The sequence below is a fragment of the Panthera onca genome, chromosome C1 (assembly GCF_046562875.1).
Source record: "Panthera onca isolate mPanOnc1 chromosome C1, mPanOnc1 haplotype 2, whole genome shotgun sequence".
Lineage (NCBI taxonomy): Eukaryota > Metazoa > Chordata > Mammalia > Carnivora > Felidae > Panthera > Panthera onca.
Genome location: NC_138346.1, coordinates 95068269 through 95093002, shown reverse-complemented (window position 1 = coordinate 95093002; position 24734 = coordinate 95068269). Strand labels below are relative to the sequence as shown.

Genomic DNA, 24734 nt, shown 5'->3' with positions numbered 1-24734 from the left:
AGGCCACTATGGAGTTGTGTGGGGGTTGGAGGGCTGGGGTCTGGTGGGCTGGGGGCCCTAGTGGATGAACACTGTTGGGGTTGAGTCCACATGTCAGATCTCACAGAGTACAGGCACGGTGGATAAGCACTGGGCTGCATGTGATAGGGCAGGGCTGCAGGACATTGGGGGGGGGGGCATGCAAGTGGCACTCATAAGGAAGATTGGGAGCACCAAAAATGGCACTGGCCAGCACAGGGCTAGCAAGGAAGGAGAGGAAATTAAAAAGGCACCTGCCAGCACCTCTCTCTGAAGAGATCTATACTTGACCCTTGCTCCTCTGGTATGCTCCCTAAGACTAGTAAATGACCTTCCCTCACACATAGCCCAGCTGCTTCTCAAACTACTGCCTCTGCATTAGGACTTGTAGCAAGTGAGTCTGTGTGTTAACCCTTCAAGAGCAGGATCTCAGTTTCCTACAGTCCTCTAGCTTACCTGGACATTAGCTCTGCTGGTTTTCTAAGGCATTTGTTTTGGGGGGTATTCTTTTCAGTGCAGGTCCCATGGGTTAGGTGCCTGATCTGGATGTCAAACCTCTTGCTCCTCAAAGAGAAGCTATGAATTTGTGATATCCCTCCCTCTTGTGGGTTGATGCACTGGCAGTGGGAGTCCTGGCAAGAGTACTTCTCTGCTTTTCTTACCAATTCCTATGTGGGTTTCTCTCTTTTTCCTGTCCTGTGTTGTAGAAGAGTTGTTCTGTGTCTTTAGGTCTTTTTCAGAGAGAATTATTTTATATGTATTTGTAACTTGGGTGGTCTGTGGGAGGAAGTGAGCCCAGGATTTTCCTATGATGCCATCTTGGAACCCCACCAAGATTTATGTCTTTTTAAAAACTGAATAATATTGATTGTAGATTGTAGGTATCTACAATCTTTCTTTATCCACTTTCTTTATCTTACTTTCTTTATCCATTTGTCTGTCAACAGACACTTAGGTTGTTTCCATACCTTAACTATTGTGAATAAAGCTGCAATGAATAGGTACAGATATCTCTTTGAGATAGTGGTTTTATTTACTTTGGATATATACAGAGTAGTGTGGTTTTGGTCTCATATGGTAGTTCCATTATAAATTTCTTGAGGAACCAACCCATTTTCCATAGGTGCTGTACCAATTTACATTCCCAGTAGCAGTGCACAAGGGTTCCTTTTGCTCCACATCTTCTCCAACATTCTCTCTTGTCTTGATAATAGCCAGTCTGACCAGTGTGAGGTGATATGTCATTGTGGTTTTGATTTGCATTTCCTTGATGATTGGTAATATTGGTCATTTTAAACATTCTTTGGAAAAATGTGCAGGACCTTTGCCCATTTTTAAATTGGGGTTTTTTTTTAATTTATTTTTTTGCTCTTGAGTTGTAGGAGTTTCTTATATATTTTGGATATTAACTTTTTATTGGGTATGCTATTTGCACAATTTTTCTCTTCCTATAGGTTGTCTTTCCTCTCCTTTCTTTCTCCCCTCTTTCTTTCTTTCTTTCTTTTTCTTTCTTTCTTTCTTTTTTTTCTTTTCTTTTCATTTCTTTTCCCTTTCACTTTCTTTCTTTCTCTCTCCCTCTCTCTTTCATGTTTATTTATTTTTGAAAGAGAGAGAGAGACAGAGTGTGAGCAGGGGAGGGGCAGAGAGAGAAGGAGACAGAATCCAAAGTAGGCTCCAGGCTCTTAGCTGTCAGCATAGAGCCCAACATGGGGCTTGAACTCATAAGTGGTGAAATCATGACCTGAGCCAAAGTCACTTAACTGACTGAGCCAACCAGGCACCCCAAGTAGGTTGTCTTTTCATTTTGCCAGTGGTTTCCTTACTGTATAGAAACTTTAAAGTTTTTATGGTCACACTTGGTTATTTTTGCTTTTGTTGCTATTGATGTCAAATGCAAAAGCTATCAAGAAGCTCACCCACTATTTTTCTGGAAGTATAGTTGATATGTTATATTAGTTTGAACTGTATAACAGTGATTCATCAGTTTAATACATTATATACTGTTCACCACAATAAGTGTAGTTCCCATCTTTCACCATACACAATTATTAATTATTGACAATATTCCCTGTGCTGTATTTTCCATCTCCATAACTTATTATTTTATAACTAGGAGTTTTTACCTCTTAATCCCTTTACCTATTTTGCCTATCCTTCTTCCTTAGGCAGCCATTAGTTCTCTGTTAAGAGTCTGTTTCTGGGTGTTTTTTTGTTTTGCTTTTTTAAGATTTCACATGTAAGTGAAAATATATGGTATTTATTTTCTCTGATTTATTTCACTTAGCATAATGCCCTCTAGGTCCATCCATATTGTTGGGAATGGCAAAATTTCATTCTTTTTAATGACTGAGTAATATTCCATTGTATATATACCACATCTTCTTTATCCTTTCATCCATTGATTGCTACCTGGGTTGCTTCCATATCTTAGCTATTGTAAATAATGCTGCAGTAAACATAGGGGTACATATATCTTTTCAAATTTGTGTTTTCATTTTCTTTGGGTAAATACCCAACACTAGAATCACTGAATCATGTTATTTCTATCTTTAATTTTCACAAAAACCTCCATACTGTTTTCCATAGTGCATGTTCAATTTGCCTTCCCACCAACAGTACATGAGAGTTCCTTTTTCTCCATATCCTGTGAACAGTTATTTTGTGTCTTTTTGATACTAGTCATTCTGACTGATATGAATTTTCTCATTGTGGTTTTGATTTGCATTTCCCTGATAATTAGTGATGAGCATCTTTTCATATGTATATCTTGCCATCTGTATATCGTCTTTGGGAAAATGTCTTTTCAAGCAATCTCATTGTTTAATTGGATTTTTATTAATTTTTTTGGTGTTGGGTTATAGTTGTTTATATATTTTGGATATTAACCTCTATATATTTGCAGATATCTCCTATTCCATAGGTTGCCTTTCAGCTTTGTTGATGGTTTACTTTGCTGTGCAGAGCTTTTATTTGCATGTATTCCCAGTATTTTTTCTGCTTTTGTTTCTCTTGCCTTAGGAGACAAATCTAGAAAAATGTTGCTATGGCTGATGTCAGAGAAATAACTGCTTGTGTTTTCTTAAAGGATTTTAGTGGTTTTAGATCTTTCATTTAGGTCTTTAATCCATTTTGAGTTTATTTTTGTGTATGGTGTAAGAAAGTGGTCCAGTTTCATTTTTTTGCATGCAGCTGTCCAGTTTCCCCAGCATCATTTATTAGAGAGACTGTCTTTTCCCCATTGTATATTCTTGCCTCCTTTGTTATAGATTAATTGACCATATATGTGTAGGTTTATTTCTAGGCTATTTTGTTCCATTGATCCGTGTGTCTATTTTTGTGCCAGTACCATATTGTTTTGATTACTAGAGTTCTGTAGTGTACTTTGAAATGTGGAATCACGATACTTGCAGCATTCATCCACTCTTTTATCAAGTCTGATGAGCATCTTTTGACCATTACTTTGAACTTCTTACCAGATAGATTGATTGCCATTTCATTTAATTTTTTTCCTCAACTTTGGTCTTATTCTGTTGTTCAGAAGATATTCCTCTGTCTCATTTTTTTGACTTTCTGTGTTTGTTTCTATGAATTAGGCAAAACAGTTATGTCTCCCATTCTTGATGAATGGCCTTGTGTAAGAACATCCCTGGTGTAGACTGTGTATGCCTGGTGATTTTGGCTGGCTGGCTGGAGCTGTAGGGGGTGTGGTCTGGGAATTCCCTGGGCAATCTACACTGAGGCTACTCTGGTAAGATGATTGGAGTTGAAGCAGGCACAGAGCAGGGGTCCCTGGGTGCTCCAAAAAGGGGTGCCTTGGTGGGACAGCTGGAACTGAAGTGGGCACGCACTAGGTGGTCCCAGGGCATTCTCTGCATGGCGTACCTTGGACAGATGGTTCCAGCCATACTGGGTGTGGCCTAGGGCCCCAGGGCCCTAGGGTGTTCCCTGGTGAGTTGGCTGGAGCTAAAGCAGATGGAGACCTGGGGTGTCCTGGAGTGCTTTGTGCCTGTATTGCCTTGGAAAGTTGGCTGGAGCTGCAATGGGCACACCAAGGGAGTAACCTGGTGTACACTGCACTGGGCTCACCTTGGCGGGACAGCTGAAGTCTGGGGTCTGGAGAAAGTTCTAGCAGTTTCTTCAGTTAGTTGGATCCTCTGGGGTGGGTTCACTTATAGTCTAGTTGCCTTTTGAACTGCTGCTCTTTTTCCATGCCCCAGCATGGATGAATCTGTGCATGGGTCCTTCCGTGTTGTCCCTACCCAATGAAGTTTACATCAGGGTTGGGGTTCCTGTTGCTAACGTGTCTCTGTTTCTCCTGCTATTCTCTATGTGGTCTCTCCTTTGTTGTACAAAAACCGTTTAATCAGTCCTCAGTTCTTCAGGAGGAAATATTCTATATGTAGGTACAGATTCAGTGTGTCTGTGGGAGGAGGTCTTCCTAGCCACCATCTTGGACCTAAATCATTCCTGTTTCCTTAGAGAGGTTTTATTGTCTTAGGTCTTACTTTCAAGTCTTTAATTGATTTTGAGTTGACTTGTGTGTATGGTATAAGGTGGGGGGTCCAGTTTTCCCATCACCATTTATTGAAGAGACCCTCTTTTTTCTACCATATTTTCTTGGCTTGTTTGTTGAAAGTCAGTTGAGTATCTCTGGATGAATTTATTTCTGGACTGTGCTCTTCCATTGATCTAGGGTTTGTTTTTATGGCAATACCATAATGTTTTGATTGTACAGCCTTGTTTGCAATCAGGAAGCCTGATGCCTCTGGCTTTTTTGTTCTTTCTCAAGGTTGCTTTGCCTATTTAGGGGTCTTTTGTGGTTCCATACACATTTTAGAAAAAAATTTTTCTATTTCTATGAAAGATGCCACTGGAATTTTGATAGGGACTGCACCACATCTATAGATTTCTTCTGGTAGTATGGACCTTTTTAGAATATAAATTCTTCTGGTCCCCGAATATGGAATATTTTTCCATTTGTATCTTTTCCAGTTTTTTCATCAGAGTCTGGTAGTTTTAGTGGACAGATCTTTCACCTCCTTAGTTAAATGTGTTCCTAAGTATTTTATTCTTTTTGATGCTCTTATAAGCATTTTTATTTGGTTGGGATTTTGAAATCTGCAAAAAAGAGACCATCTTCATGGGTCATTTCATTTCAAACCATCATACATTTCCTACATCTGAGAACTTTGTTCCTAGAACTGCCACCTCAGTTTAATCTAAAGAGCAAGCTCCACTGACATCTGACCTACTTAGACCTACGTCTCACTTGCAAACACCCCATGCTGGAGGAAAAGCAGCCTGCCGGTTTCTCAGCTCTCAACCGTGAGGAATCCTAGGTTACCCTGGCAATGAGGCAGAAAACTGCAAAGAGCCTGACCAGCAAAGCAGAAAGGAGGCGAAAGAAAGCCCGACCAATTTATAAAATAAACGCTATTTGATCTCATACAATGAAATAGTTATAAACTTAATAACAACTCTGGAAGGATAATTCATGACTGTATAGTCTTTCTAAAAACAAGTCCTCTACATTCGTAAAACACCAGCTACTAATTAAAGCGGTAAAGTGCTCAAATAAATGAAGTTTAAAAATATAAATAAATGAAATTTACATCCAAATAGTATGTACAAATGGGCCTTTCAAGAATATATTCTTCTTTGGACCTGGATTTTGTATAGTTCTCTTTCATGGTTTTGACATTTTGCAGGATTTTAGCCTGGCTTTATTTTTGTTATCACGCTTTTATTTTTGAATATCAATTTACATGTTAATATTACCATTGTATTTTTTTATTAAAAAATATTTTTAGGGGCGCCTGGGTGGCTCAGTCGGTTAAGCGTCCGACTTCAGCTCAGGTCATGATCTCACGGTCTGTGGGTTCGAGCCCCGCATCGGGCTCTGGGCTGGTGGCTCAGAGCCTGGAGCCTGCTTCCGATTCTGTGTCTCCCTCTCTCTCTGCCCCTCCCCCGTTCATGCTCTGTCTCTCTCTGTCTCAAAAATAAATAAAAAAAAACGTTAAAAAAAAAAAATTAAAAAAAAAAATATATATTTTTAATGTTTATTTTTGAGAGAGAGCGCATGAGTGGGGAAGGGGCAGAGAGAGAGGGAGACAGAGAATCTAAAGCAGACTCCAGGCTCTGAGCTGTCAGCACAGAGGCTGATGCGGGCTCGAACCTGAGAACTGTGAGATCGTGACCATGAGCTGGTCAGACATTTAACTGAGTCGCCTAGGTGCCCCACCATAGTATTTTTTTAAGTTCATTTATTAGAGAGAGAGAGAGAGAGAGAGAGAGAGATGAAGCATGTGCTGAGTGGGGGAGGGGCAGACAGGGAGAGAGAAAGAATCCCAAGCAGGCTCTGCACTGCCAGTGAGGAGCCTGACATGGAGCTTGAACCCACGAAACCTGAGATCATGCCCTGAGCCACAGTCAAGAGCCCGATGCTTTACCGACTGAGCCACCCACTGTATTTTTGAAACTTATATCTCCATCTGATCATGCTTTCAAATGAAGTGTTTTATCCTCATTCCTTTTAAAAGAGGTACCATGAATATACTTTTAATAAGATAGGATTTTAAAAACAAAATGATAACCAGGAGACAAAGGGTGCTTTGATAGTAAGCCTAGTTTTATGCATTAATTTAAACTTCATTTTTCAGTTAGTTTAAGTGGAATTTTACATTTTATGTTTTCAAGTTTTTAAATGTTTTTAAAAATTACCTGATTTATCTACCAACACCATAGGTCCAATTAACTTTTTCTCAGAAGCATCTTTTCCATAAAGACAATTAGCTAAGAAATACAACAAACAGGGCAACACTCCAAATGTGTACCCCAAGCCCATTTTGGAGGCAGTTAGTGAACAAGGGTCTCTCTTGCATACTAACCAGGATGCTCATGCTTGACCCAGAATTCCTGAATGATCTGCCTCCGAAATTTCCCTTACAGTTTCCCAATGTTCCATTTATACACACAGCAGTTCGGAGCCAACACTAATCCAGCAGCATTTTTCAAGGAATTGAGAGTATATTTTTCAAATACGATCTAGACATAATACCATGATTAAAGTACTGTAGGGGGAAATGAAAGCTTAACAAAACCTTCCTGAAACATAATTGAGAGTCTGCATGAAATCAAGGCCACAGAAATATTTATTATTGTATCTCAGTTTGTGTTAAGTACTTTCAGAAGGTAGCGAACACTAAAAGCATATAATATGAAAAGGAAAGTTGAATTCTTGAGTTTTGCTCTGAAAATTTTCACTCTTTAAATGAGAAACATGACAAAACTTTTCGTGTTAAATTCCTCCACATGCAAACCATTTGTCATCCATTGAAAAATTTTTCTTTTTTTTTCAACGTTTTTTTTTTTTTTATTTTATTTTTGGGACAGAGAGAGACAGAGCATGAACGGGGGAGGGGCAGAGAGAGAGGGAGACACAGAATCGGAAGCAGGCTCCAGGCTCCGAGCCATCAGCCCAGAGCCTGACGCCGGGCTCGAACTCACGGACCGCGAGATCGTGACCTGGCTGAAGTCGGACGCTTAACCGACTGCGCCACCCAGGCGCCCCTATTGAAAAATTTTTCTACTTCATTTCTTTACCAAAAATCTTGTGATATCTGATCCATGCTTTGATGCTAGAGATTGTCTTCTCCCCTGGCTTCTTTCCTTAGCTTGTCTGGCAGTTCTCTAAAAGTTAAAAAATATACAAGTGTACACTTGTTAGGAAAAAAGTACTGGCCTCAGAAACTCAAAAATTCTTTGCATTTCGTTATTCTGGAAGAATCTACATTATCAACACACGCACTAGCAGAGGACCGCAGTAGCTCTGGTACATGCCCCGAGGTCCTGGATTCACTTAGGATCAGATGCTTTACTCCCCATTGAGACTGTGAATACCTCATTTGGGGACTACAGGAGGCCCTGGTTCTCCTCACCCAAGGGAGACCATCTAGAAGGCATCCTATATTGTCTCACGGTGCAGTCATTCAAGGCCTGTTTCCTCTTCTATGGGCTCAGAAGCCACTCCCAACCCCAAGCCAGTGCAGAAAAACAAAATGACGTAGATCAGAACTAGATTCTCCTGCTATTCCCACAAATAAAATTTTTCACGAGAATCTAAAAAAAGTGATCGCATAACTCTTGAATGAGCTAATAATTTTCACAGCTGAGAAGTAAATCCGATGACTTTTCCCCCAGTTGAAGCTCATGTATGTGTGAAGTTATCCAGGTGGAAGGGGTGGGGAGAGAAGAAAGGGTTAAGAGATGAAAATAAAACAACCCTGCTTACAAGATCCTATTTATGTAAAAATTATATTTGTGAAGGAATGGAGGAATCTAAAATATTAAAAGAAAGCTAAGAAAGTGCTTATACACTATGAACACTTGCAAAGGATCTGAACAGTTTTCAGGAATGTAAATACAATTGATCAGCATTTTTAAAAACATCAGTGTCTTTGGTCCACAAGATGGTGGCTGGCCATTCTTTTCCCACCACGTACGCCCGGAGGAGTGGTTACGTGAGCACTGCCTCCACCAACAGGGCAGGAGGAGCATAACGGAGCACTGTCCTTTGGAAAACAGCTTGGAAATAAATTCCTACTGTCTCAGAAATATCCAAACACTGGACTCAGTGATTTTACATCTGAGAATCTATCTGAAGGAACAACCTCAAAATGTAAAGAACAGTGTGTAAACAGAAGAATGAACTTCCAAGTTCACCAGTATGGGCACAGCTGAATCAAGTACAGTGGACATGGACCCAACAGAGTGATGTTAGCCTTTTTGGAGGACAGACATTATGAATGCTCATCACGGATGTGGGCAAATGCTTAAATCTTGCCATAACTAGAAAAAAAGTTGGATACAAAGTTGCATGTGGAATGTATGCTTCCAAGAAAATTTTAATCAGATCCTTTTGCTAGACTGCCTGTTAAAAATTCATCCTAGTTATTAAATACAACTGTTATATTTTTCCCTCCTGTTTTAAGCAACAGGTAATTGCTCAGAGAGGTGCCAAGGTGAACAGGTTTTACACTTGGGCCAGGAGTATAATGTTTGCATGTTGAGCTGGGTTGGCCCTAGAGATAATTTATTAATGTTCTCTGACATTTCGGGACATCCTTAGCTGCGAATGCAAATAATATGTTGCTGCCCCAATTCACCAAACTTTTGGTTGATGGTCTGGGTCTCTTCGAGACTGTGTTAAGTTATATTTATTTTCTTCTAGGCAGTGGTGACAATTTTCTGTCCTAGAATGAATTACAAGGGAAGAAGCTTCTATCTGTGACAGAGAACCTACATAGGTCTCAAGAGGAAACTCAGGTGATGAAAGGGATAAGTGCATCTCGGGTCCCAGACAAGGGATACAGATTCCTCCATATGACCTTCCACAGGACTGTATACCCGATTCTCCATTTGATGTTCCAGGATGAAGTCAAACAGGTGTGCAGAGCTTCACCTACCTCTTTGTGACAGACTGTGCAGAGGGTCTGCAGGTTGTCTAGGGAGCACTGTCCTCCGCCACCGGACACGGGCTTGATGTGGTCCACCTGCCAGAAATGCCCTTCTCCTGGGTTTCTTATCATTTCATTAAGCTACAAGGAGAACAGAAGATCAGCACTTTCAACATACAATGTGGGAACGGTTGGTTTTGCCTTATGCAATCATGTTTACACAGCAAAATCACAGCGAAAAATACATTAGGATGGCTTTTTATAGCTTTTATTGTGAATAGGAAAAAGCCTCTAGGTTAGCAATTTGAAAGCAATAAAATACATTTCTGAAAAAGTTCTTTTTCCCTTACCTAACCCATTTTGAAAAAATTACAAACAAGTATAAAATACCACAACTCCTGACAGATTGGGAAAAATTACTAGCTTCTGCACCTTTGAGCTAGTTTATATAGTCAATAAAACAAAACTGTGAAAAGAATAAGGACACATTGGAAATCAAAAACTTCTGAATATTATTGAGTCACATAATCTTTAATCACTGACCCAAGTTCATTTGTTCCTGTCATAGTGAGAGTTTAATATTAATGGCTATCACCCGGAACCTTTTTGCCATTCATCTGGGAACCTCTAAAAATTAACATGGACTGGGACAAAGTTTCTACAACAGACCTCTATCACTTGCATATCTGGAATAAACTAAGATGTCCACTTAAAGCAGCAGTATTTAGGCCAACTCACACATATACACTTTATATATTATTGGTGATGACCTACATTAAGATGTATTTTAACTTTCTACCTGAGGTAGGAAAACCAGCTCACAGAATTGTAGTTTTTTAAATATGATAAAGATGAATGCAAAGATTGTTTTTATTTCCATGGTTTTGGACAAGGACAACATTAAAATCAGCTTCATGCTGCCGGCCCTGGGAACCTATGTCTCAAGTACTTTTAAGGAAGCTTGTCTGACATGTGGAGGCAGAGGAACCCTGACCCCCAGTGCCCAGCCCAAAAGGAGCCCCAAGAGGCAGCAAGCAGGAGCAGTAACCTCCGTCTAGCAGAGGCCGGCACTGTTAGAAGCAGTTAGACATGGCCATCTTGTGCATCAAGCAAATGACTCATTCTTAGGAAGAAAAATCCATTTTGTCTGCTCTTTGTAACCAATTCTTTTACTCTGAATCGTCTCTCTTCTGACAGACTCTTTAATCCAGATGTGGTTCTGTATTCCTCCTAGTAATGCCCTGGCAAATAAATCACTTGGAGTCAGTCTTCAACATCCTAGACTGAACTCTTAAAACAATCACTCCCTCTCTGACTGGCCCTCCCCAGTATGAACCCTATGGTGCTGCTGGGCCTGGGAGCACTTTTGTTTTAGAAGTAGACTATGTTACTTCCACAGTCCCGGACAGGCTGTTTTCAAGATGTCCTGAGTCTTCTCATTGTGTGTCTTCTGGAAGCCTCCACTCTGAGGCAGCAGATAGTGACTGCAGTCTGGCTGACACCCCTGGGGTGGGTGCAGTGTGTGCCTCACCAATTAGACAAAAGGATATTTCAGGAACTCTGGGTATCATGAAGGAAGTAATTCCCTAGCTCTCAAAGTCATGGTAATTCATTTTTGCAGAAATGCTTAATTAATTAATTCTGTCATAATTTGGTGATACTAAATAAATAAAAATGTGTGATTTGACCAACTGGCAGAAATTTATCCAATATTTTAGTGGGCACAGAATGGCTCAGGAGTGATTTTTTAAAATGAAGCACACTACAAAATTACACATTTTGCTCTAGTTTGAAACTTAGGGCTGATTAGATCACATTAGAAACCAGCTGAGATTTGGAAATAAAAGTGAATATTGATGATTGTTTTCTAAGAATATTTTTTCATAAACTGTTCTGCTAAAATTACATTTTACAGTGGGATGAACATAAATGTTTTCTTCTCATTGTAATGAACTATATTTTGGGGGCTGTTTGCCCCTGGTCATTCAATACTAACATCATGAAAAGTGACAACCAGACCATAGGTGCTTCTCCATGGAATGTATCCTCTGTTAATATCTCTCCCCAGTATAATTTAATCAGAATCTAATTAAGCTGCTGTATCTTATAATTCTGGAATCAGGGGGATAGAGAAACATGTCAAATAATACCATGAGGATACAGGAAGACAAACCCATAATGTAGGAAATCCTACAGGCAAATGATCCAGTTTCTTGAACAATCAATGGTGTAAAAATGGGATGGGGTGATATGGATTAAATGGAGCATAAGAGGCATAATGAACAAATACAATGTGTGGGTCATATTTTGATCCTAATTTGAACAAAGCAACTGCAAAAAGACATTTTTGAGACAATCTGGGAAACCAAGCCTGGACTTAAAAATGAAGGAATCATAACTGTTGGTGTAATAATGGGTACTGGGGTATGGGAATTTTTAAAATTTATGTATGAATTTATTGAGAGTATGAGCAGGGAAGAGGCAGGAGGGGGCAGCAGTGGGGGGGGGGGGGTGGAGAGAGGCAGAGAGAGAGAGAGAGAGAGAGAGAATATGAATGAATGAATCCCAAGCAGGCTCCATGCTCAGCACAAAGCCCGATGTGGGGCTTGGTCCCACGACCCTGGGACCATAACCTGAGCTGAAATCAAGAGTCAGACACTCAACCGACTGAGCACCCAGGTACCCAGGTATGAGATTATATTTAAGACAGAAAGAAAGAAGGAGGGAGGGAGAAAGTCTTTGTGAGAGATACATAATGAAAGGATTTAAAGAGGAAATGAGGGGCACCTGGCTAGCTCAGTTAGTAGAGCATGTGACTTGATCTCAGGGTCATGAGTTCAAGCCTCACGATGGACACAGAGATCACTTAAAAAAAAAATAAAAGAGGAAATGAAATGTTGTCTGGAATTTGCTTTAAAATAATTCCAGGAGACTCTCTCTGCCCCTCCCCTGCTCATGCTGTGTCTCTCTGTCTCAAAAATAAATATAAACATTAAAAAAAAATTTAAAAGTGGGGGAGCACCTGGGTGGCTCAGTTGGTTGAGCATCGGACTTCGGCTCAGGTCATGATCTCGCAGTTTGTGGGTTCGAACCCCACGTCAGGCTCTGTGCTGACAGCTCAAAGCCTGGAGCCTGCTTCAGATTCTGTGTCTCTCTCTCTGCCCCTCCCCTGCTCATGCTCTGTCTCTGTCTCAAAAATAAATACAAACATTAAAAAAAATTTTTTTTTAATAATTCCAGGAGAAAAAAAGAACTGAGGTGAGGGACAGATGAAGGCAAAATGTTGATAACTGTTTAAGGTGGGTAATGGGTATATGGGTTGATTATTCTACTTTTGCGTGCGTATTTTCAAAAGCTGCTGTATTATAAAGTTGAAAAAAAGAAAATGAATCAATATTCATCACTCAATACAATGCTGCCTTCTCTCTGCCAAAGGATTATAATTTACCTGTTCTAATGGGAGCTTTGAGATCCAGGTAATATCCAGTAGAGTCTTCCTCTGACTTTTGGGAGCATCTCTCAGACGTAGAAAGAGTTCTTGTGCATTTAGGTTACATAGCTGACACACACCGTGTTCAATTTCAAATACTTTGGCTCGCAGGTAATTGTTATTAGATCGAATCCAAAACTCTTCCTGACATTTCAGAGAGCAAAACCGTGACTCCCAAGCGTTCACTTTGCACTCTTGCTTAGTTTGGCAGGTGGGTTGCTGACAGCGAAGGCAAAGTGGATTTCCTGCATTATCCACAGCTTGCAGATAGCCTTTGGATATAGAAGGCTTCACAGCGAGATCAGCTTGGGCTATGCAGGGATTTAGATATGGGACACAGACTCCATCATCAAGGAACTTTCTGGAAGTGAACAAAACATTGACTAAGTAATGAACACGGACACTAGTCTAAATAGTCACTACTTCATGTAACAGCCTTTAAAGTTTCAATACTGATAACCAGTAAATGTAGGACTCATGGATTCTGTGACTGAGTGTGGAAATGAAACAGCCATAGTCAGCACTCGATGCTCCATGCCAAATGAAGGAAAGAATGATGTGTTAAAAAAATTCATTTGAATATAAATATGCTGCCTCTCTTGGGAGTTTATATATCTTCAAGTTAAACAACCAGACTTTGAAACATCTGGAGAAGTTTGAAAATGAGAAGTTAAAAAATGCTTCTTCAATCTGGGAAAGGACGGGCTAATGTAAAACCCCACTTGGAGTTGGGGCTACTGTACTCTACATGTGTTGGGCCACACACCTCACTAGGACACAGAGACCATTATGAAGGCTTCCACGACACTCTCGGGGAGCCTCTGCTGGCCTACCGGAAACAGTCACATCCGTAAAGTGACAGAGCTAAGAAGCTAATGGTGTTGACAGGAACTATCAACATTAGACTTGCTAAATATGTGCCTCCTCCAGGTAAACTCTTACTTGATTTGATTCAAAGTTAGAAATGACACAGGACATGCACTCAATTTATTAATTATAATTTTTAAAAATTTGTTAAGATAAAAGGAAAAGGTACATTACTCAATTATGCTGGAAAGTCCTACATGGAATTACAACAGCTGCTTGCCTTTTTTTCAGGACTGTTAGAAGTGTTAAAAGAAAAACTCTTTGTGATAGAAAAAGCTCATGACTGGGAAGCAGAGCCCAGATTAGACCTCGGGTCTCTTAGCATCTAATGGCTTGGTCCACCTGGTCTCAGGATCCTTCTAATTTCTAAGGTGAGGACATCCTATTCCTCATAGGGTTGTTATGAGGGTGGAGGAGCTACCTGTTGTGAAATATTGGGAAGGCTCTTTCTAACTGGTAAGGTGGCCACATCGGGGTAAAGTATTATTACAAATATGCATACACAGGGGCACCTGGGTGGCTCAGTCGGTTAAGCGGCCGACTTCGGCTCAGGTCACGATCTCGCGGTCCGTGAGTTCGAGCCCCACATCGGGCTCTGTGCTGACAGCTCAGACCCTGGAGCCTGTTTCGGATTCTGTGTCTCCCTGTCTCTGTGACCCTCCCCCGTTCATGCTCTGTCTCTCTCTGTCTCAAAAATAAATAAACGTTAAAAAAAAAATTAAAAAAAAAAACAACAAATATGCATACACAAATTTAAAGGAGTACACACGGTAGGTACTATTATGTCCTATTAGTCAATGAAACCTTACTTTGTAGAAGGGTCCTGTGGCCTGGACTCCTTTGTGATCAGACGAACATGGCCCCCATCATTCTTCACCTTGTCCAGTGAGGCTACAGCAACATCTTCTTTGGTGATGTATCTAAAACAATTACATGGTGAGTAGATTTCCTCTCTCTTCTGAGATTCTCTATTTCATGATCACATTACTCTTTGTAAAAGCAATAGGAGAAAAAGCAAGATAGGGGTCTTTATTGTGCTAATACTAAAATTAGGGCATAGAATTTTCTATCCTAACATTGGTCTCCACGTGTGGGAAAGACACCTCTGTTCCAAATTAATTTCTTAAGATTTATTTTTCTGAGACATTCAGAGTCACTCAATATACTTTGGACCAATTTTCACTTAGGGGGTAAGAGGAGTGGGTGTAGGAATAAGAAGTGATCAAATACATGCACAACTGACATCCTTGAGTAAATACCTTGTTGAGCTGTGCGGATAATCTCTCACTGCATTTTTACCTCCCTTTTGGCCTTTTCTTCAAGGTCCCTCAAATCACCTCAATCAGTTATAATGGTGTATCAGCATACTCGGGTAAAGAGATTCTCTTTTTAGTTAACCAGGTTCAATAACAAACAACTTCTATAATCCCAAGGTTGTTTCCATTATTGTCAGCCATACAGAGTTTATGGAATCTTCCACTGAAATAAAGCCACTCTTGATGTGGGATTCAGAACCTTATTACACAACACTATCAATACCACACAATGGTTTAGGGACTAGAAGTAAAGAGGAAAGTTATTCCAATTAAAGGTGACGGGGGAATTTAAGTAGGTAAAATGCAATTACCCAATTAATTCCTTCTAATTAGCATGGCCCACTTTCTCTGGTAGTTTACACTTTTGTAGCTTTTTTTTCCTTTTTAATTAGTTTGAACATGAATTTCTTCATATTTCCAAGTACTTCCTACTTTGCTAACTTGACAATAAAAGTTAAATCACAATGGAATGGTGCAATATTAGGTAAAATCTTAGAAATTTGCTTTTATGTTAAAGTAGATTTAAAAATCAACAGATTTTCTTGTTTTTATAAGCTATTAATGTTTTGACTAGATGATACCTGCACATATATCAAAACTCAAAAGGCATGCAATGGTGCTTATGGTGAAGAGTAAGTTTACCTTCCAGTCCCATCTCCTCCCCCAAAGCTATCTCCGTGACCAATTTCTTTTGGAGAGATTGTTTTTTTCTGCGCATAGGTTATACCTTTTATGATCTCTGTATTTTTATTGACATATAACTCACATACCATAAAAGTTACCATTTTAAAGTGTACAATTCAGTTCATTTTAGTATACTTACAAGGTTGTCCAACCAGCACCACTAATTCCAGAACATTTCATCACCCCCAGAAGAAACCTGTACTCATTAGCAGTCCTCATTATGCTTCTTACTTTTAAAAACAAATGGTAGCGGGGCGCCTGGGTGGCTCAGTCGGTTAAGCGTCCGACTTTGGCTCAGGTCATGATCTTGCGGTCCGTGAGTTCGAGCCCCGCATCGGGCTCTGTGCTGACTGCTCAGAGCCTGGAGCCTGTTTCAGATTCTGTGTCTCCCTCTCTCTCTGACCCTCTCCCGTTCATGCTCTGTCTCTCTCTGTCTCAAAAATAAATAAACGTTAAAAAAAAAAAAAACAACAACAAATGGTAGCACACTAACCTTTACCTTGCTTTTTTTGCCTACACATATATCTCTAAGCTCTTTCCATATCAGTACACAAGGGTTGCCCTATTTCTTTGATGACTGCATGTTACTGCATTATTTGAATAAACAATATAATATGTCTAACCAATTTCTGATTAATGGCATTTAGGTTGTTCTAGTCTCTGTTATCACAATGTTATAATATCCCTACACATTACATACATGTAGAATAAGTTCTCAGAAGCAGAATTACTGGGTCAAAGGTCTTGGGTGCTTTAAATGTGGACAGATTTTGACACATTGCTCTCTCCTTTGGGTTTGTACCAATCAATATACAAGTCCACTGTCAATGCAGGGAAGTGCCTGTTTGCTCACACTTATACTAGCACAATGATGAGGGAGTGTGGGGCAAGCTGAGGGCAAAGTACAGACTAACAGCAACGCCCCACCCCCCGCCTGGTGGGATATGTGTGATGTTCCTCGGACACTGCTGGCTGCCCAAGAATAGGGGAAAGGAAAGAGCAAATGGTTGACAGACAGAGGTCACAGTCATGCAGGACAGGAGTCTCCTTCAGTTTACGGATAACTTAGTAAACTGCAAGAAAAGCTCTAATATCACCCTCCTTAAGATATTAGGGGTGATATTAGATCAAGGGGTTTATGTGAGAAACAAAGCCAAATGAAAAATTAAATTCCCTTACTGCCTACAAGTCCTTGAAATAGGCAGAGTCCCTCTAGGGGCTCAGCTGCCTCAGTGATGACACTTTGCTAGGGGCAAAAGGGAGTCTAGGCTTAACAGTATCCTGCCCCCAGGATCCTGTAAGTCTACTTTAACATATAAAAATTCCTTTGGAAACTTCCTTTATCTCAACTCCCCTAAGATATACACTGGCAATCATACTTCAAGCTTATGGCCCCTGATATACATCTGAAGGGTCTCATGACTGAGGTTTTACTAAACAGTAATAAATGGCATTTTCATAATTGCAGTTCACCCCTAAAGGTCCTGGAAACCTTGCCTCCAAAATTCCTTGGAGTCTTACATTGTCCATAACCCCCTCCCAACCTGGGGGTATATAATGAGTTGCCCATCACAACCCCAGGGCAGCCCTTTGTGCCTGCAGGCCCTGTCACCTTTTTGCACCAAAAGTCTTTTTTTTTTTTTTTAAATTTTTGTTTATGTTTATTCATTTTTGAAAGACAGAGAGAGAGCATAAGCAGGGGTGGGATGGAGAGAGAGGGGGACAAAGATTCTGAAACAGGCTCCAGGCTCTGAGCTGTCAGCACAGGGTCCGAAGCAGGGCTCGAACCCACAAACCGCGAGATCATGACCTGAGCCTAAGTCGGACGCTCAACCGACTGAGCCACCCAGGCGCCCCACCAAAAGTATTTTTTTACATCAAAGACGTCTTCAAGAATTCTTTCTTGGCCATCAGCTCCAAACCCCACCATCACCCCAAAACCCCACCAACAAATATGTCCATTAAAAACATCTCTGCTAATGGTGATACATATCTCATTTTGGCTTTAAATTTACATTTCTCCTATTAAAAGTAAAAGTGACTCTCTTTTCATATATTTCCATTTCTACTGGTGTGTTGTTCTTAAAGCAAAAGAAAAAAGAACCAAAGTGAATTCTTTTAGAATTCTCTAACTTGCCCTTTTGGTTTTGAAACTTCCCAGGTTCCTCCATCCCCCAATTCTTCAACCATTTTATCTCCTTGACAAAAGCACTTTCACTAAAGTATTTCAGTGGATTCTAATGAACTCAAACACTTCCTAGCTTTGAGGGGCAAGGGGATATTAAGCCTTGCCTCAGGTATTATTCAATGTTTAAAAGCTTAGAATCTTAATTCAGTAAATTTAAAAGATGCTGAGAAATCTATTCAGAGATTTAAGAACTAAAAATAACCTTTCCTACAAGAGATTTAAGCACAAAATTCTGGAAACCACAAGAAATAGATCAATCAACCCCAAAGCAGGAATTTGGCAGCTTTTCAAACATGGTTGTGAGTTACCAACATTTAATTTTCCACTGAGGTTTGCTAGGAAGTTGATGTAAGTATACCACCTCTCAAAAGAATTATGGTAAATCTCAGTTTTGAAAAACAGGGAAAGGAGAACGTTGTCTACTAATTAGTAATTCCCAGATGGGGATGGCGGTGGCGGCTGGCAAGTTTTGCAATAGAAGTATGTTGGGAAGTGGCCCTCAACAGTGAAAACGGTGCTGGGTTCTAGGTTGCTGACCTGCTTTGGGGGTCAAAATAAATAGGTGGCATCCTAAACCTAACAGGGCTCCCAGAAAGGCAGGCCTACCTCTGACAAATGGGAACTCAGAAGCAGTGGCTGGTGGTCTTGGCTTCATTCACAATTAAGACTGAGCTATTCAAAAGCTAAGTGTAAACTCTGAGCTTGGATGGGTCCTGTGCACTGGTGGAAGTCAATGCAGGATAATCTGGCTGGAGATATGGCCACTGCTTAAAATCAGTATCTATTTGTCTTTATTCTAAGGCCATTCCATTTTTTCATAGAAGAATCATCTAATTTTCTGCTAGGAAGTAAAATATGCCTCCTAGAATTCTAGAAGTGAAGAAAGGGGTCTGGGGAGTGCCGGTTTTCAATATAATGCCTCTCCCTTTATCTCCACTAAGCTTGGTGTTTCCAAGGCTGGTGTGTTTCTGGTTCAGTTTCTCTAGAAAGTAAACTGGTAGGACAGGGGGAGGTCAAGGCATCCAGTGTCTACCTGTTCCTCATACAGATTTCCGATCAGTGCTGCTGTGCAGCCCCATCTTTGACACTTGCTTTCAGAGAGAGACAGTTCCTCCAAGTCACTGAGACTTGCCGGGGTTCTCCACAAGAACCGGCAAGCTTGCCCAAAGTGCATTCCTCTGTAGGTGCACAGGCTTCATTTTCATGGCTCTGCAAAGTCCATTTTCCTGAAGTCTTCCCTCTCTTCCTCTCTCTGATCAGTGACCAAAGTGTCTAGATCTACCTCCTAACACCTCTCTTCATCCTCCTTCCTCCATTCCCATTGTTCCTGCCTTACTTAATAAAAGTGTTCAGGGGCGCCAGGCTGGCTCAGTCAGTAGAGAATGCAACTCTTGGGACTGTAAATTTGAGCCCCATGTTGGGTGTAGAGATTACTTAAAAATAAAATCTTAAAAAAAAAGCCTTCATCTTTCCCCCTAGCTCTACCATAGTAGTCTTTTAACTTGTGTGGAAGGCAGTATCTTTAAAAACCTTTCTCTAGGATTCTTGTCTCTGGTATTCAGTCCATCACTCATCTAGGTAATGTTGTAAAGGGACTTTGCAGATATAATTAAGGTTACTCATCAGCTGACCTTAAGAAAGGAAGCAATTACAAGCATGAGAAGGATTTGACATACCACTGCTGGCCTTGAGATGTAGAACCCATGTGTTACAACTAGAAAGAAGCCTCTAGAAGCTAAGGATGGCCCCCCCACCCTTCCAGCTAGCAACAAAATCCAAGTCCTATAATCACAAGGAACTAAATTCTGTCAACAACCCAAATGAACATGGAAATGGAGTCTTCCCAGACTATCAGTTAAGAGTCCATTCAGCTGACACGTTGAATTCAGTCTTAGAAATTCCAGAGCAGAGAAACCAGTAGAGCCATGTCAGATTTCTGACTTACAGGACTGTGAGACAATACATGTCTGTTGCTTTCAGCTGCTAAGTTTGTGGTAATTTGTTAAGGCAACAATAGAAAAATAATGCACCTTGTCTCCCCACTTCAAGCCTGCTCTTTAAAAGAAAAAAAAGTTTATTTTTGAGAGACAGAGAGAGAGAGAGAGAGAGAGGGAGAGAGAGAAGAAAGGATCTGAACCAGGCTCTGTGCTGACATTAGAGAGCCCAATACAGGGCTCAAACTCACGAATCATGGGATCAAGACCTGAGCTGAAGTCAGATGCTTAACCGACTGAGCCACCTAGGTGCTCCTCAGGTCTGCTCTTTTTTTTTTTTTTTTTAAACGTTTATTCATTTTTGAGAGGCAGAGAGAGGCAGAGTGCAAGTGGGGGAGGGGCAGAGAGAGAGGGAGACACAGAATCTGAAGAGGCTCCAGGCTCTGAGCTGTCAGCACAGAGCCCAGTGTGGGGCTTAAACCACCAACCATGAGATCATGACCTAAGCCGAAGTCGGACGCTCAACTGACTGAGCCACTCAGGAGCTTGCAAGTCTGCTCTTCTGATCTCATCTCTCAAATGCTGCCAGAGCAAGCTCTTAAAAACACAAATCCGATTACTGACCATGCTGCTTAACACAAGTTTTAACTTTACTGTATCATCTACATAAAATGTTATAGATAATACCATGTGTCTGACTTTGGTTTGTATTGATTTCATGACTTTTGCTTTTATACCTGATTGGCTTTCTCAGGTAGTTCTTTAAGTGGCCATCCATGTCTGATGGGGAGGAAACAATGCGACATGTCTAGAAATGGCTGGAGTGGGTTGTAAATTCAGTTAAGAAGGAAACTATGGTAATGTAAAGAGAAGACGAATACTTCAACTAAGATGGTGGCTATGACAATGAGAAAATGGAGAGGACCACAAGAAGTTCTGAGAAAAGTAACAGGCATCATGCTTTTTGTTACATACTGAGTGGGTATCTGTATGAGGGGTGTGTGCATGTGTGTGTATATATATATTATCAATGCACACATGTACTTTAAATGTATTTTTTATATAAAGTAATACACATTTGTGGGAACAATTTAAGCAGTACAGAAGAGTTTAGGTGAGTCTGAAACTGGCAGCTCATGGACAAATCGAACCAGTCAAAGGACCTTAATCGACTAATACAGCATTTTATTTTATTTTATTTTATTTTATTTTATTTTATTTTATTTTAATTTCATTTCATTTCTTTTTTTTGTTTTCTTATATTATTTTTTTAACGTCTATTTATTTTTGAGACAGAGAGAGACAGAGCATGAACGGGGGGAGGGCCAGAGAGAGAGAGGGAGACACAGAATCTGAAGCAGGCTCCAGGCTCTGAGCTGTCAGCACAGAGCCCGACAACGCGGGGCTCGAACTCACCCAACGTGAGATCATGACCCGAGCCAAAGTCGGACACTTAACCGACTGAGCCCCCCCAGGTGCCCCTGCAGCATTTTATTTTTTAATCTGAATTTGAATGACTTTAAATGGGTTATGCACTTTCTGATTTGCTATACTTCTACATCCTACCTCAACCTTTTCTGGTTTTACGCTTGATCTCATTTGTTCATATATGGTTCCTGCTTAGCTTTTAGCCATAGTAGTTTGTGATCCAGGCATAAAGTATAAAGTCCCTATCATCTCCACAAATCCCCTATCATATGGTCTAGAGCAAGATCCCTCAACAAGGGCACTAATGACATTTTGAAACAGATAACTGTTTAAGTGCAGTTCTGTTCACTGTAGATTACTTAGCAGTGTCCCAGGCCTCCAGCCTCTAGATTCTCCCCATTTGTATCCCCTAATCCTAACAAACTAAAATGCTTCCTAACACTGCCACTCTGGGGGGTAAAACTGCCCCCAGCTAAGAACTACTGTCTTAGAGAAAACTCTGGTAAGGGTTTCTATGATACCCTTGCAGACACTTTCTATGTCCTAACTGCAATTACATATAGCTGTGTCTCCATCCTTTGTTATACTTATTTTTCCCCTTCATAATTTATCACAAGTGCCACTCCTTATTCTCACCTATGAATATACCATAGGCCACATTTGGAAACAGCTGAAGAGAGTTTTCACTGTATAGAGTTACAAGTTGTTTGACTAACTGCACCCTCTCACATATCATGGATGGATGTTTTTCACCTGTGTGCATGGAAAAGGCTATAGACGGTAACTGACGGGATGTGAGGATGAAGGCAGATTATAGGTGTATGGAGATGGCAAGAGCTACAGGGGCTTCTGCCATGTGGCTGCTTGGTGAGGGGCTCTGAGATCTCTTCCCACGCGGGAGCTGGGCAACAGAACCCTTGACCGAGAATCATTCCTCCACACAGAGGGAAGAGTCTACAGATGGTGGGGACTGAGCTCACACAAGGGGATACCTGAGTGGGGCAGAGAGGATTCTGATGCCAAGAAAGTAAGTGTACAGAGATTAGAAAGAAACCTGTAATGATAAAGGGCAAAATAATTACACAGACATGAGACACTAAACCTTTCCTTTTACTTTGCCCCCCACTGTAATCATCACCTCCCAGCCTTTGGGTGGGGGTGCGTCAACCAGAAGCAGCTTCCCTGCCGCACGGCACCCAGACCGGTGCCCTCTTCTCCCAGGGGATGTCTTTCTGTTGTTCAATAGTGTCCCAGGCTTAACGGGCCACAGGACACACTGGCCTGTGACTCTGGCCTCTCTCCTAATGAGTGGGACTCATGGTGACCAATATCCTACAAACCTAATCTTTTTGAGCAGATTTGATCAGATTCACAAAACATCTAATTCTATTCCTATAAAATAAGCTACTGTTTTATGTATAATTTTCTCTTAACTCATCAGGATTTCACGAGTGGTTACATAAAATGTGTCAGACCCCCCTGTAGAAGTAACCATGACAAAATAATATAATACAAAATAAAAAAGACAATGCATACCTTTTAGTACTGTTTTGTTTGGTTTGTTGCTTTGTGATCTCCTCCAAAGCAAGAATTGGGCTACAGAACAGCTGCCCACTTTTCCTGATTATCTTTTGCTTCATGGCAGTCAGACTACTCCATTCTCGAACAAACCTCAAAATCTGGCAGAAAATGAGATAATGAAAAGCTCTAATGGCTCACCAGGCATCTTCCTTTGAAAGTAAAGCCACTTATAACATTAGAAAACTGAGGTTTTATTATATCCTCCAAATAGGCTTCTGAATGTCACAGTTTAAGGCTTTCTTCAGATTGATGCCGTCTTCCTATCTTTATTGTAAAATACTGATGGCCAGTTCTCTTTCAACCCAAAGGCTCCCTAAAGACACATTTCAGGATGCCCCAGTGTATGTCCTTAATGCACATAGGGACCAACGGCAATAATGTGCCCAGTGCGACCGAAAGGGGCCTGGCTGTCAGAAGCACAAACCCAGCAGTGGCCGAGGCAGAGCTGGTCGTGGGAGCGGGGGTCTTACAGCGGTGGCAGGTTTCAGTGCAACATCTGAGAACTGCCTTGTTACCCAACTACCTAAGTTATTACAGGAAAACAGCCACCAATAAATCTGGAACATTTTTTACCAGGGTCACTATTAATCTTACTTATTAGTCATTTATATGTAACTGGCCACTTTTTGTGAATCTGAGAACCAGGATGAAATGATACCAAAGAAAATAACTCACTGCTACCTTTTCCTTTAAGTCAAGTGCAGTGGACCCACAGGGAATGTTTGATTTCCACTCAAAGGGCAAACACAGAATCACTATTTTCTCCTAAAAAGTGGCACACTGCATGCTGTTAGCTCCTGCACGTGCTGATCCTTCCAAGCACTGAAGATAAATCGGCCACAGATCAGAATTAAGGCCTCCTGAGCAGGTGCTTGACTTACAGCCGTATGCTGGTGCTTCTGACGAAGCAGGAGTCACCCACCACGGCACCATCCCTGCTCTCAGAATTTGTCATTGTTAGAGCTGTCAGAGATAAATGGAGACTCTGTCAGATATAGATATATAACGGTTGCTAATCCTGTGAAGGAGAAATCCAACAATGTGAGGATGACTCTATCCACAGAAACAGCAAGCCTAGGTGTGATCACTCACTCAGGAAACTGATTTCACATTTCTTCTTAGCACCAAGGTAATTCAGAGGCAGTGCCTGGACCGATGACAACGTGCCCAGTGTGATCTGGCTCTGCGACAGGCCACAAGGTGCTTTCGTGAAACTCAGAATGGTCTTACAGTACTCAATACATTTTAACTGAAAACAAATGCAGAGGACTATTCTTACCAGGGAGCGATTGTGTTTCAGCTGAAAGCTTGCTGGTAAATCTTCCCAAAGGTCTAATTTTATATCCAAAGGAATGAAGTTACAGTTCATCTGGTTTCCATCCTGATTATAGATTAGGAAGGCATGATTAGTCCATTTTGTCTGTAGGCACTACTGATTATTTTAAAAGTAAAGAATTATATGATGGCACAATATTCCCTGTCTCCTAAAAGATAAACTGGGGGGGGGGGGGGGGTGGCGTTCTGACAAGATTCCACCCACACACAGCTCCCCGCAAGCATGCTGAGTGGAGAGAAGGGCCGGGCTCTCCAGTGCCCTCTGTGAATGCCTCCACTGATTTCTCTCTCTAAGGGTAAAAAATACCATGGAGAGGGCTTAGTCAGTTAAACATGAGGTTTAAACATGAGTATTTCTTTTAAAAAGGAGAAGAAAAACACACAAAAAGTACTTAACACACTGATTCAAAGTTTAGACATGTAATGGTTACTCTGAAC

The 24734-nt window shown here is 40.9% G+C and overlaps 1 protein-coding gene and 1 long non-coding RNA gene across 5 annotated transcripts in view; one reads left to right on the top strand and one right to left on the bottom strand.

Moving 5' to 3' along the window:
- Positions 1-7151: 7151 nt before the first annotated feature.
- Positions 7152-24734, bottom strand: part of ZRANB3 (zinc finger RANBP2-type containing 3) — a 306476-nt gene continuing 288893 nt past the window's right edge. For 2 of the 4 annotated variants that reach the window (XM_078451347.2, XM_078451348.2), the window contains 6 exons: positions 24241-24342; positions 22917-23059; positions 14640-14750; positions 12922-13324; positions 9483-9614; positions 7409-7707 (listed from right to left, as the gene is read on the bottom strand). In XM_078451347.2, coding sequence (XP_078307473.2) covers positions 7609-7707; positions 9483-9614; positions 12922-13324; positions 14640-14750; positions 22917-23059; positions 24241-24342 — 990 coding nt within the window. In that variant the 3' untranslated portion in view covers positions 7409-7608. Of the gene's footprint in view, positions 7366-7408; positions 7708-9482; positions 9615-12921; positions 13325-14639; positions 14751-22916; positions 23060-24240; positions 24343-24734 lie in introns of those variants that run through there. The other 2 variants (XM_078451346.2, XM_078451349.2) reach the window with 2 other exon arrangements.
- Positions 7673-14731, top strand: LOC144617168 (uncharacterized). The gene is made up of 4 exons (XR_013557330.2): positions 7673-9462; positions 12714-12772; positions 14062-14201; positions 14647-14731. It is a non-coding gene; the product is annotated as an uncharacterized LOC144617168 (long non-coding RNA).